Source organism: Aythya marila (genome assembly GCF_965140915.1).
Source record: "Aythya marila genome assembly, chromosome: 7".
Classification (NCBI taxonomy): Eukaryota; Metazoa; Chordata; class Aves; order Anseriformes; family Anatidae; genus Aythya; species Aythya marila.
The window spans coordinates 35978105-35990023 of record NC_139048.1 but is presented as its reverse complement, the minus strand read 5'-3'; the positions used below and the strand labels follow the sequence as shown (position 1 = coordinate 35990023).

The 11919-nt window shown below is 43.3% G+C and overlaps 1 protein-coding gene across 3 annotated transcripts in view; it reads right to left on the bottom strand.

The window, feature by feature from the left end:
* Positions 1-3982: 3982 nt before the first annotated feature.
* The window catches only part of ANK3 (ankyrin 3), a 350688-nt gene continuing 342751 nt past the window's right edge, over positions 3983-11919 (bottom strand). Inside the window, exons 45-48 of one of the 3 annotated variants that reach the window (XM_082764471.1) lie at positions 11038-11121; positions 10857-10916; positions 9193-9285; positions 3983-5874 (exon numbers count right to left, since the gene is read on the bottom strand). In XM_082764471.1, the coding sequence (XP_082620597.1) occupies positions 9217-9285; positions 10857-10916; positions 11038-11121 (213 nt within the window). In that variant the 3' untranslated portion in view covers positions 3983-5874; positions 9193-9216. The remainder of the gene's footprint in view (positions 5875-9192; positions 9286-10856; positions 10917-11037; positions 11122-11919) is intronic. The other 2 variants (XM_082764470.1, XM_082764472.1) reach the window with 2 other exon arrangements.

Sequence of the window (11919 nt, the reverse complement as noted above, 5' to 3'; positions counted from 1 at the left end):
TGGAAGCAGCCGCTCTGTAGAGGTGCAGCTCCACAGTTCAGCAAAACAGGCGAAGAGTCTCAATAATACTTGTAAAAAAATAAGTGCAAAGCTCGAGGGGGCAAGAGGGAGGGTTGGTCCAAATAATGCATCTTAAAATGTCACCGGCACTGTAAAAATACCAGAGCAGATATCAAATCAAGAAGCAGCAATAAAAAGGTAGGAATTTATCAGAGATGCTATCAATACAGGAGGTAATGGGCAATTAGAAACAGTATTTCATAAACTTACATCAACAGTAGAAATATTTGTATCAAATATATTGCTGGAGTGAGGGATTAGAAGAGGGATGTTCAGAGCTTTAATGGAATCCTTAATATAATTTTGTAGGCCCATCAATCAGCTGGAAGAACTTCTCTAACAATACAGTTTTATTAAAACGTTCAGTAGTTATAGACTGAAAAGACCAACCAAAGATAATTAACCCCGGGAAGAATTCCGTGCAGTGCTGAGTAACCAACTGAAATAGGGAGGGGGGAAAAAAGGGGGAAAGACAGTCGCATTAAAACGCAATTAATGGAAAATATTACTAGGAAAATAAAATGAAGCAGGGTCAAGAATTGTGACCTGTGTACAAGCAGTTATTCAAAGGACAATACTGATTGTGTGCGTAGAGATTTTACCATGGTGGAAGAATTGTTTAAGGAGAGGAGAAAGGTAGGTTTGGAAAACATTTGTATATGCAGAATAAAAAAAAAATAAGAAAACAGTTCACTAATAATGTGGATTGTCTACTGATGCAAGATAAAACATGTTTTCTTAGAAGCAGTTCACACTAAAATAATGATGTGCTGCTTTCTTTTTCTGACCAACAATTATTTAATCAGAAACTTGCATTCAAAAAGAAGTCTCTCTGCAGGACAGAGGATATGATTATGAAAATTTGCTGTGTGGCAGCAATTCAGCAGCCACTGAATCTTCAGCTCTTGGGCTTGTATTTTGTATCCTTATTTTTCCAGTGAATTTTTTTCAGAAGTTGTAATAAGTTTGTTCTGTTGTTATGGCCATGCCGTAACAATTTCCAGCTTCTGGAATCTTTCCAGAGAAGTTGGTGAACAGTGGATCACTGTGCGTTGCTGTTTTATAGACCAAATGGCTCTCAATTATTGAACATTAGCGTGATGGGAAAAGCACCAATAAAACTTTTATTATAAATCTTTGCCTTCCTCCAAAATTTAGGGTCAAATAAATAGAGCCATGCACAATTAGCATACTGTTTTTAGCATCAGCAGTTATGACAACTGTGGCATATACACAGATCTTTCTTGAGCAGCTCATTTTTCTGTCTTTCACTAACCTTTTTCTTTTGCAGTAACGGATTATATTTTATGTAAAGCACTTTGTAGCATGCCAGGTCTCAGTTTTATGTGTTCCCCCTCCCTACCCCAGGATCTGTATCTCAGTCAGAAAACTTCTGTGCTTTCCACAAAGGGAGAATTTTCCTCCTTGTTCTCACCATGTTTCCTCTCTCTCGCCCCAGGGTTTGAGGGGAGCTGCCCTGCGGCTCTTCCTCCTCCAGCCCCAAAGCAGATATCCTGTTTGCATCCAGCCCGGTCCCGCTTTGCCTCCTTCTGTGTCTCAGCATCGGCCTCAGCCAGGCAACCCCCAGCCTGCACCTGAAGAGAGGGGGCCATGGAGCCACGGGCTGCACCAAAGCCATCGCTGCCGGGCAGGTGACAGCACTGCTGCCTTCCGTGACCCTGCAGGTAGGTCTCCCCAAAAAGACATCGTTAGCTGTACTTGTGCTGAATAGCTGGCTGGGTGGCATTTCACAAGTTTCACATGTTTAATTTTTCCCTTAAAACTCAAAACCCAAGACTCGTGGTCACGTACCCCCAAGCGATGGAGCAAGGCAGGCCCCAAGGATGGAGGAGGCTGGGGCCTGGCCGTGGCAGCTCTGGGCTGCCCCCCCGTCACCATCAGCTTCACTGGGGTGGGGGAAGAACTGGTCCCCAGCCCCCTAGAGCCCACAGCGCTCACCCCACACCCCTGGCAGTCTCCTTCCTAGGGGTGCACGGAGAGCCCTTCACGACACGTGCTTGCACGCCAGGCTGCAGCAGCCCCCTGATGGAGCACGTCTGGATTGCCTGCTCAGTGCAGGCTGCAGACAAAAGCCCGTGTTAAACAATCCCCCAGGAAATTAGCATTAATTAGCAGGGTGCTGCAATCCTGCAAGCTACTGCCATTTATCCCCACTAATGTCATCTCTGCGCTACAGGAACTCTTCTAATTTCTGAGATTAAAACTATTACCGGCCACAAATAAAAAGTAATGGATAATCTTCCAGAAATGGAAAAAGTACTGTAGAATATTATTACTAGGTAGTGCAAAAACAAATATCAAAGGCTGAAAAGAACCCCGTATTTAGCAATCTAGTTTATATTAATAGGTGCAATAAAAGTCCCATGACTTACAATTTTGCCTCAAAGGGGAAAGTTCTCACTGGAGAAAATATGAAAAAAGACTAAAGCACATATTAAAGGCAGAGCTTTCACTTGGGCTGTGTGCATCAGTTGCTAGTATTGGCAAGATTTCTGTTTTCCTTCTAAAAAGATTGTTATGCTTCAACCTTGTTTTTTCCCAAATATCCTGAGCTACTGTTGGAATCAATGCATCCAGAGCAAAACAAACCAACACCCAGAAAATCCTGTTTGTGCAACATTTAGTGGGAAATTTTAAACTCTGGAAATGTAGGTGCAGGGTTCCTGCTCTGACTTCCAGTTTCTCCTTTGTATCAAAGCTCCAGGGGCAGCTCCTCCCTGGAAGGCAGCAAGCGCCAAAGGGCCAACCTGCGTGGGACCTGCTGGCAGCAGGCACAGCACTGCCTGGGCGTGGGCAGCGCTGCCCTGAACGGCCCAAATATGCATCTGTGGTGGTCACAGCCTGAGAAAGATGTCTCTGGAGCTTTCAGGCAAACCAGCACCTGCTCACATCTACTTCCATGGTCCAGACCGACTCCTCAGGCTTGATGGTGACAGGTGAATCACCACCACCAGCAGGAGACCTGTTGAGATTCACCTGCACATCTCTGCTACCCCGCACAAGTAACCCCACTTTTGTCTAGACAAAGAGACCTTCTGCCTACCAGAACTACAGCGCCAGCTTTCTCCCTCGTCAGAGTCAGGTACTGAAAGGTGACCAGGCAGATGGATCAAATTAAATTCCGTATTTTGGATGCTGCTACAGAGATGAAGAGAGGCTCTCCTACGGTGCTGCTCATGCAATCCTGCTGCTGGCCACTACAGCCTTTGTTTCAAACTGTAAAGCCATGATATAATAGTAAATATATGCACCTACACACCATTTAACAAAAAAAATATTCATTTTTGTCTAACTGATGTGGATACTTGCGACGGGGAGAGCGGCAACTGAACAGTGAGGTCTCCAGAAGCGTGAACGCTGCCGTTGTTGGACTGTGACCTGCAGTAAGATGTATTTGTTCTTCACTTTTGTAAGTGGCATTTGCCCTGCAGACTACCTTGTGTAAGGACTGGAACCATCAGCATTGTACCAGCAGTGTCCTGAGCTCGGTAAAAGGTGCATGGCAACACAGACTGGCTGCTGAAATTAAGAAAAACCCTTTGTTTACTGCCACTACTTCAAAAGCTCACAGCCCTAGTGACTCAAGCACTGACAAACAAACCTGTTATGCTCTGCTGAAGCCAAGTGCTTTTCACCAGTTGAGAGCTCTGCTGACTGACCCCAGGTGAGGACTGGTTCCTGTGGGGATCAGCTTTCAGAATAATGCGGATTTTACAAGCAGACTGAGCCATCTCTGTAGCAATGGAGCTTCCTCGGGTGCCAAGTTAGCGTAAAATACATCTTCGTATTGCCTTGAAAGTCAGGTAAAAGTGAACCTTGAGCAATAAAATTATTTATTACACTCAAGCAGAAGACCACAATGAGTGTGTATCGATGTTGCTTACAAAACTTTGCTTTGGCAACAAAGCCAAGTGTTTATATATAATGGCCCATCACCTGTGCTATACAGGAAGTGCATGCAATATACAGGAGATGTACACTTCATTTACATCATCTACGACGGCTTGGTTGTTGGTGTGACTGATACACGCTGGGAACAAAACTGCTTTCAGCAGCGGTGTTCCTGGTTCGTGATGGGGTGAAATAAATTAAAGGTCCAGAGTTGACACGTGTTGGAGAAGAGGCTGTGCGTAACCTATTAGACTTGTCCTTTCCCCAGGTCTGAGGAGGGCTCCTAACGTCCCAGAGAGGTGGGGTTTCCTTAGTTTTGCTGAGGATGTGCTGGCTGCTGTGTTACTCCTGTTCCACCCACTCTGGGACAGCCTGCCAAGTGATGACCTGTCACACTATGAAGACGAGGAGGTGGATCACACAAAAGAAACTGAGAGGAAAAGAAGCAAAAAGCCAGGGATAATTAATGGCTGACATTCCAAACACACTTCTGTAGAGCACAATAACACTGCCAAATACACGTTATCCAAGAGTTTTAACACAATTTATTTTATGCTTAAATAATCAACTAGATCATCCAGTGTTTGTTGTTTTCATACATATGTAATTAGAGCTATTATCAATGAATGCTGTTTCCATATGAATATAATCAACAAATCAAAGTATTTCACCAAAACCCAAATAAAAATGCCCTTTAAAACACAGCAGCCTTAACAACCTAATATTACACTGCTAGGATGATTACAGATGATTGGCTTACTGAAAGATTCTACATCTTATAGCCAGTACACAATACAGTAATAATTTTACAGCGTGCTGCCAGTCTATTAGCTAATAATTTCTCTTCAGTTCATTTAAAAATATCCCGAACTTGTGCCCGTCAGAGCACCAACCCACTTCTAAAGCTGCAAGCATTACCCCCATTATAAAGCGAGAACAGATAGCACCCCCCTCCCCATAATGCAACTACTGTATATGTTATGGTTTTTAGGTCATTTCCTTGAAAAATTGGCAACAGCAACAAATATTAGATGAAGGGCTTTGTGTTTACAGATAAAATCTTATTTTTCATGTTGCAGTATAGTGTTTGCAAAACTGGAAAAGATTTAATCAAAATAAGGTGAAACACATGCATCAAAATATTAGTACTCTGAAGAAAAATTTTCACAGAACTACAGAATTCCTCATTTTGGGAATCATTTAAATTTGCAGCAGATTTTAAAGATTTTTTTAAAATCAAGCTAGCGTTTTTGCATATACAAACATTATAATTGCTAATATACAAGAATCTGTGAAGATACACCCAGAATATCCCTGTAGGTGTAGCCGCTCGAGACACCTAGCCTGCTCAATGCATTCGCAGTATCCTGTTTGTGATCGAAAAGGCAGTGCCTTATCAACATTTATTCTATTTGTTAGAATTTATACAGTGTTATTTATTTACAGCAAAACTATTGATGTTTAAAAAAGAAACAAACAGTGTTTTATACCCTGACAGTTTGGGTCCAAGAAAAATAAGGCGAGCTGTTGTGGATTTTAGTAATTTTAGTGTCTTTCCATGGTTTAACCATTTCGTCTTCATACATCCCCTCTGGCCACAGGAATTTATTTCTTTTGTGATGACATCAAACTGCTTGAAATAAGCTGTTAACAGCATGGCATCTTGTATATACACTGCATTGTTAAATGCGCACTCTCCAATCCTGTGAATGAAAGTGAATTTCCATGCTCTGTAAATTGGCTCATGCTAAATTAATTTTTTTTTGTTGTTTTGTTTTTGTTTTTGCATAAAAACCATGCGGTTAATGTGTGGAAGCAGCAAACACACGCACACTTTTATAGGTGAATGTTTAATTCCTGTTGATTTTTCTTCCAGAATACTGGCAGTAAAAGCACACAGTCCTACGGAAAGAAAAGAGAGCACAAAGTCATTTCAGAATATCTCAGAATCAATTTCATGCCTTTCCCTGACAAAACAAAATAGTTCTAATTGGCATTATGGGATTCTGTAATGGGATAAATCATACTGTTTCTAGGTATGTAATGAAATTAGTTGAGCTCCCAGCATGAAGGGAAAATGCATCCACAGACATCCACATTGCTCATGAGCTGATTTACAAATATGTTTGCTAGACACTGCATTTCATCACCCCAGACAAAGTAACAACTCTTCAGAAAGGATTACAATAAATCTGTACTCTGTAATGGAAGAAATAGCATTCATTATCTCCGGGAGCCGCTCCTTTCTCAACCCTCTTTTGTTTATTGTCTCCAACCATCCACAGTGGTCTAAAACCTGCACTCCTTGGACATCCACCTCTCTCAGCTGCTTGGGGAATGGGACCAAGAGAGCCAGGAACCTGGAAGCAAGCCTTTACGAGGCTTCATGAAGGACAGAGCAAGAAAGGGCTGTCTAATACATCTTCCACCTGGCTCCATGAGTGGCACAGGGGAGACAGAGGGTCCAACCCCTGTTCTCCTGCCCATCCCAAAATGATCATGCAGCCAGCACGTAAAAGCAGGTTTGTTAAACGTGTGACAGTGACGCCATTCAGTAGGGAGGCACGCAGCAGAAATGAAACACTGGTGAATGGGAGCTGCAAGACCTGCGAGCTCCCCAGCACCTGGGTGCAGGGAAGGCTGTTTGCGAGTGCAGTTTGTGCAGTGCCTACGGGATTCAGGCTGGCATGGACATGCCTGTTTACTAATCAGGTCACAGGTCCACGCGCATTCCCTGCGAGCGCTTGCGTTCTCCTATGCTGAAACAATGTGTCCTTGCCCACATCTCCGCTGACATAGATCTGTTCCGCAGCTGAGAGCTGCCTGTTCACAATGCAGCAGCAGTCGGGCCAGCTTGCACAGTACTGGGCAGAAACCTGTCCCGTAGCCCTGCAGAGCTTCACGCAAAAAAAAAAATCGTGGCTTTTCCTTCCAACCCATATTTTGCAATGGGTTTACTTGCAATGGTCACAAAGCAATTTTTACAGCAAAATCTAGCAAAAAATGTTCACACACACACCCCTACCAACATCGAAAGGAAAAGCAGCACCTCTGTTCCCCATTTATTTATTTATTTATTTATTTAGTGTCTTTTGGGACCAAGAAACCAACTGGTTTTCTATCAGAAACCCTAGTCTCTGAAAACATAACCTCTTCTGCATTCAGATGGAATGTCTTCAACAGACACTTCAGACGCTTGACGGAGCTAACAATTATTTAATACACCCTTGCTCATGACCTCTTATCAAAGCTTGGACCACAAAGACTCCTCTTACATGACAAAGTTCCCCCTGAGCAAGGGCTTATCTAAGGAGGACTGAGTTTCTGATGGGCTCTACAAGGGCAGAATTGCCTCCTAGAAGGCACAAAAGAAATGCATCAGCAGCCACGGGAGCACATTTGCTTCTGAGGAAGTCAGACTGGTGTTTTCAAGGTTAAAACATGTTTCATACATTAGGCAAAGACTGCTTTATTAATGCCATTTTATTTTAAAATATCTGCCCTCCCTTATTCCAAATACATGCTGCATCACACTTGCAGGCTGGCAGGCTCTTCATCTGCAGCACTTAAGGAGTTCAATGCTCATCCTGCCTTCAGTGCCTTCGAATTCACACATTTCCACTGGTTTCCCCCTGTGGATCCACAGTGGCTCTGGGTGCACAGAGGTAACTGCCCAACAGATCTCATCTTAGCTTTAAGCATGTAGATAGCACTCCGGTGGAAAGGAAAACTCCAAATTTCAAAAGAGAAGCATGGGAACTAAGTTGGGACACAATTTCATACAAGCAATGCTGTCCCTTTGGCTTGCTTTCCTCTGGTATCCCCAAGCTCCATGAAGGAGAAAGGCCTGCCCTTTCAAAACATTAAATATTTTATGAGTATATTCAGCAGCAAACCATGTGAAGTGGTATTATTCTATTAGCACATGTGGGAAGGCTCTCAGTAAAAGCAGGAATTCAGTGGTTGTGCTTGACTGACCCAGTAGGTGCTAGGAGTTGCTGAAAGCACACTGAAAGCAAGCCAGTCACTTTACGGTGCTTGCTCTGGAGGGCTCGATCCCATAAAGCTCTCTGCAAGATCCCACACATCGAGTCCCTGCGGTCTCGAGCAGCATTATTCACATGCTCAGAAAGCCAGCATGGCCAGGTGGCTGTAGGGGGGCATATTACACTTGAAAGGGACTAAGGATGCTCTGTTCTTTACTTCCACATCGCTATTTGTTATGTTTTACAGGCCCTGTTTATTCTGTTCTTTAACCCTAAAATCAATCAATCCTTATACCAGATGTATAGGAAAATGATAAAACAATCTCCCATTTCCCCAAATCCTCCTCTGCCTGTTTCCTAAAAGCCACCAAAGCTAAGAAAAATTCTGAGTGGAAAAAAGACACCAGGTAAATACACTGTGTGATGACAGTTCCGGCACACCGTTACAGAGCAAGTGCAAGCTACGTTCCACCCGATTGTGAGGTAAGACTTCACTGCGAGAGTGACAGAGCACTGAAACAGGTTGTCCAGAGAGGCTGTGGAGTCTCCTTCTCCAGAGATATTCAAAACCCACCTGGATGTGATCCTGGACAACCTGCTCTGCTTTTTCCTGCTTGGACCAGATGATCTCTAGAGGACCCTGCCAACCTCTGCTGTTCTGTGAGTCTGCGTCGGCCAGTGGCATTTGGATTTAGTTTGGGGGAGCCCTCATACTGTCAGCTGCTCTTCTCTTACAATCACTGAAGTTGGATCAATAAATTTTACAAGAAACATTTGGTAAGGATTATTTGTTGGCAAATATTTAGACACTTACTGGCTCTTCCAAGGACACTCACTTGCATAACTGCCTGCAGATCACATGTCCAACTGTGGAAGAAGTCTTTCAGTACATTTACTGGTGTGCAGCTCTTTCACTAGTCATGCCTAAGTCCACTTTTAGGAGTAGAGAGCACTGTGGATTACGAACTCTGTGCTTTGTGAAACTCCCCAAATCTTACACATGGCTCCGTTTTGCTTTGCTTTACGTTCCAAGAGATAAAGCTCAGCTTCTATGCATGAACTCAAGGTCATTTTCTTCGTTCAGGACCGAGGACCACCTATTCAGCTTTGCAGCTTGAAAGTGATGCCAAGGTAGCAGAAAGCAAGCCACTGCACTGCTTAGGTGCTAGCCCCTTCTCTACATAGTGCTGTGCTAGCAAAAGCTTTACAAGAGAAGAAAATTGATCAAACTCACCGTTCAGTGGCTGGCTTTCAACTTTCATGAGTAACTTTTCTTCTCCACATGTCTGACTTCTTTCTTTGTCTTAACCTTATAAGCTTCACCCTGCTTTAAAGGAAAATATGAACGTTTAACATAGCCTGTGGAGAATGTTTGTAATTAAAAACCTGCTTCCAAAACAGGCTCCATATTTTGCTGTAACAGGATAAGTAAAAAGCAGTTAAATCACATTAACACTTCATCTCAAAGATACACACAATCTATTTATCCACTCTGCTGAGCTGCAAAAGCACAGGCCTGAAATATCATCTTCAAGCAGAAAATACAGGTCTACAATTTGGGAAAGAGCATCTGGGCTGGAGCACACAGCCTTCAGAAGAGCCCCTGCCATCAACTCCAGCTGGATTCATCACCACCTTCAAGGACAATCACTTTCCAACCGGTCTCCTAGGCCAGCCAAGGCCGGTGGACATTTCTAAGAGCATAGGCCGTGGCTGCTGTTGTGATGTTTCATGAAGTCTGTGCTTTAAAGTGAGCAGGTTAGTAATGGAGTAAAGGGAAGAGGAAGAAAGCGGCAAAAAACCATCACCAAAGCAGAGCAGAAGTAAAACCAGTAACAGTGACAAGCAGTGCAGGTTTTGGTGTCTTTAAAACAGCAAACCCCAAAATGAAGTTCATCTGTACTCATTAAAAATAGCTCAATAATCATCTAAAAATAAACACTCCAGCAATCACGAGCCTCATTCACATCAGAGAATGCATCTGTTTGTGTGTGGTTATCGGCAGAATTTACCCCTTGGCTGATCTGCATTGATGTATTTGTAACTATTTGTAGTTTTTCAGTAATCTAATCTGGTGCAGCAAAATTCTCCTTTGCTGAGCAGAATTTCTATTTTCTCTGATAAAGGGCTAAGAAAGAAGGGATTGAAATATGTTTAATTCTTTTCTATTTCTGTGCTCCCTACCTCGTTTTTCTCTTCACCAGCAGAAAAAAAGAAGAGTATTTTTCATGTTTGCTTCTTTCTGAGTCCTCAATTCTGTTTTCACTCAGACAAAAACCCATTAACCCCAGTGCCAGTTTTACTGGAGACAAGAGCCCTGGCCACATGCTAGGAGCAGGGCACGTTTGCAGCAGTTTGTCTCCAAAGGTGCTGCATACCATTACATAGGTATGTTCACATCACCCTGAATCCTGCAAAGCCCCAGGTTCCAGCAAGGGGTTACAGCACATGTGAGTGAGAGGCTGGTAGGGACCGAGCTGGGGTTTACTCCTTTGGGCTGCTGAAAAAGCAACACAGCACACCTGTGGGCGTCAGGTACAAATTCTGCAAGGGCTTAACCTTACTCGCAGACACCGATGAAACAGAACAGGCCCAAACCCTACATTTTACACCTGCTGCCTGTTTTACATGAGCAGACCATACTGCTTTCACGGGGAAGGCGTTTTGCACACCACAGAGCTCTGTGAGGCCTCCTTGAAAGATCCCTTTCCATGAAACACCACGAAGATAAATCCCCGTCCCTTTGTCCCAATGCACGACTTGTCAAGAACTGCAAGCACTGCACTTTGCCAAGGCTTCTTGTTAAATGCAAACCTCCAGCCCTTTAGCAGCGCTTTCTAGCGGTCACCACAACCCTCTGCGTTTACTGTTATTTCCTGGCAGTCCCCATTCCATTACCATTTCACCAACTTTCCTCTCATGTGGGATAACAACACGTCTTACTACCTTCCGGGTGATCTGTAGGAAGCAATACATGACAAGTATCGATTTTTTTTTCCTAGATTCTAAGGGGAGAAAGTATGTTAAAAGAAGTTACTTGAATGCAAAGACTCAGAGCAGCAATATAAGCCATGATTACTTTTCTTGTGATGACGTTGCCTTCTTCGTCGGTAAACTGCTCCTCTGTTACAGATTCACCAGGAATGTTTTTTGCTTCCTCACCCTAAAGAACGTGTTATAAGATTAGCAACATAACCTATAATCTGCCAAACCCACACATATTTCCACACCAATCCAAGCAACAAGCACATGCTAGCTTCAACTTTATGTAACAGATTGGTTTATGTCACACAAATAACGTGGAAGCCTTTCTGATTTAGCATGCCAATACCTGCGTATTTATTCCACAAAGCATGTCCTTAAAACATGTAGTGAGCCTCTGGCACATTTATCAGTTAATTCATGACATGATGCTCTTTGGGCAACAATTAACCTTTCTGTTAGCCTGAGTCCTACGAGATGGAGGCACAAATTCATGAAGATAACATCTCTGAACAGCATCCATTAGCAGGAGGTTTTTCACAGCTTCTCAATGCCCAGTACACACAGAAACATGTTCTAACACCAAATAAGGTGGGGAAAAATTGGGATTTTAAAGATGGCTCTGCTTGCTAAATGCAAGATCTTAACCGCACACAGAAGACAAGACTACTCAGCATTTGCAAAACTGGAAAAAGTAAAAGGTATCTTACGTGAAACCTTCTTTGGCACAGCATCATCTGCCAGCCTGCCGAGGAGTCTCAGCAGCCTGCTGCTCGACTTACTGAGATCGCACTCCATCCGCCAGTTCTCGCAGTACCCACTATTTATGGGACCAGTGTAATAAATCTCTAAGCAGTGTCCTAACTGCTGTGCTGGGACCAAATACTATGACAAGAACTGTTGCTAAAATTATAAATCAAGTCTAAAGCTAGCCGGCAGCCACGAACTTCTGTTCCAGAAGAACATTGACAACTTTACC